Raw genomic sequence first — 2,128 nt, 5'->3', positions numbered from 1 at the left:
AAGGAGGAAGGGGAAGGAGGAAGGGGAAGGAGGAAGGGGAAGGAGGAAGGGGAAGGAGGAAGGGGAAGGGGGGATATAATGGACAGGAAGAGGAGGAGGATGAAGAGAAGGAGAAATCAGAGAGAAAGAGGAAGGAGAGGAGAAAGAGGAAGGAGAGAATGAAGAAAGGAGAATGAAGAGGAATGAGGAAGATGATGAGAAGGAAGAGGAGGAGAAAGAAGAGAGAGAGAAGGGGATGAGGAAGATGGACAAGGAAGAAGGCTGTGGGGTAAATGGGGGAAGAAGAGAAGGAAGAGAGGAAGCAGTGCAGGAGAGGAAGAAGAGAAGGAGGAGGATGAAGGTCAAGAAGGGGAAGATGAAGAGGAGGAAGAGGAGTAAGGAAGACGATGGTGGAAAAGAGAAGGAAGATGAAGGGAAGTGGAAGAGAAAGATACAAAGATGAGAATGAGGAGAAGGAGGAAAATGAAGAGGAAGAAGAGGAGGATGATAAAGATGAACAGGAGGAGGAGCAAGAGAAGGAGTAAGGAAGAAGACAGGGAAGAAGAGGATGAAGATAAAGAGAAGGAGAAAGAAGAGGAGGAAGGGGAAGATGAGAAAGAGGATGAGGAAGAAGAGGAGTAGGAAGATAAGGAAGAATAGGGAAGAATAGGAGGATTAAGGAGAATGACAAAGTTGAAGAGACGGAGGAGGAAGAAAAGGAATAAGGAGAATGAAGAGGAAAAAGAGGAAGATGATCAACAGGAGAAGGAGGAGGAATAAGGAGGAAAAATAGGAAAGAGAGGATGAAGAGGAAGATGAAGAGGAGGAGAAAGGAGGATGAAGAGGAAGAGGAGGAAGGCAAGAAAATGAAGAGGAGGAGGATAAAGGGGAGGAGGAAGATGAACAGGAGATTAAGGATGAAGGGGAGAAGGGAGAGGATGCAGGGGAGGAGGAAGAGGAACATGGAATTGAGGAGGAAGGGGGGGAGGAAGGGGATGAAGAGGGCAGAAGCCACAGGGCAAAAAGCACGAGAAGGAGAGGAGGAGGAGGGCGAGGAGGAGGGCAAGGAGGAGGAGGAGGGCGAGGAGGAGGAGGAGGAGGAGGTGAGGCCGAAGGGGCGTGCTAACCGTGTCCGCCTGCTGCTGCCTCCGGGCCCTCTGGCCCTCACGTACCATTTGTATGATGGCGTCGGCCTCGGCCTCCAGCTGCCGGACGGCCGCCTGGATGCTGCCAGCCGCCCCGAGGCCCCCGGCACCTGCGGACAGCGGTCAGCACCCCGAAAACCCCAACCGCCGCAGGGCGTGGGGGGGTCCCCGCGGTCCCCGACCCCCCTCCCCTCCCCCCCCGGCCCTTACCCAGGCGCCCGGCTTGCTTGGCCTTCTTGTGCGCGCGGCGCGTGTCGTCGCGGAGCTGGATGATGACCTGCAGCACCCGCAGGAAGAAGCGCTGCGTGGAGGTCTTGGAGGTGAGCACCGACATGGAGGGCAGCTGCAGCTCCCGCCCGCCCAGCGCGCGCTTCTGCGACGCCACGATCACCACGCTCTCGGCCGTGTCGAAGCTGCAGGGGGAGCGCGAGATGGGTCAGGGGGGAACGGAGTCATCGGGAGGGAGAAGAGGGGGGTCAGGAAGGAGAAGAGTGGGGTCAGTAGGGACCAGAGTTAACGGGAGGGAAAAGAGTGGGGTTGGAGTTATTAGGAGGGAAAAAAAGTGGGGTCGGGGAGGAAAAGAGTGGGGTCAGTAGGGACCAGAGTTAACGGGAAAGGAAAAGAATGGGGCCACAGCTAATGGGAGAGAAAAGAGCGGGGTCAGGATGGAACAAAGTTACTGGGAAGGAAAAGAGCAGGGTCAGTAGGGACCAGAGTTAACAGGAAAAGAAAACAGTGAGGTCGGGAAGGAAAAGAGTGGGGTCAGTAGGGACCAGAGTTAACAAGAAGGAAAAGAGCGGGGTCAGAATTATTGGGAGGGAAAAGAACGGGGTCAGGATGGAACAAAGTTATTGGGAGGGAAAAGAATGGGGTCATTAAGGACCAGAGTTAATGGGAAAGAGTGGGGTCAGAGTTAATGGGAGGGAAAAGAGCGGGGTCAGTAGGGACCAGAGTTAACGGGAAGGAAAAGAGTGGGGTCATTAGGGACCAGAGTTAACGGGAAG

General features: G+C 54.7%; 1 protein-coding gene across 1 annotated transcript in view; it reads right to left on the bottom strand.

Annotated features, from left to right (window-relative positions):
• HUWE1 (HECT, UBA and WWE domain containing 1, E3 ubiquitin protein ligase) overlaps positions 1–2,128 on the bottom strand; it is a gene marked incomplete at both ends in the record, with an annotated part of 59,243 nt that overhangs the window by 12,981 nt on the left and 44,134 nt on the right. Inside the window, 2 exon segments of the mRNA XM_021383316.1 lie at positions 1,107–1,234; positions 1,335–1,560. Of these exon segments, the coding sequence (XP_021238991.1) occupies positions 1,107–1,234; positions 1,335–1,560 (354 nt within the window).

This window comes from Numida meleagris, unplaced genomic scaffold (assembly GCF_002078875.1).
Source record: "Numida meleagris isolate 19003 breed g44 Domestic line unplaced genomic scaffold, NumMel1.0 unplaced_Scaffold363, whole genome shotgun sequence".
Lineage (NCBI taxonomy): Eukaryota > Metazoa > Chordata > Aves > Galliformes > Numididae > Numida > Numida meleagris.
This window is presented reverse-complemented; position numbering and strand designations above follow the sequence as displayed.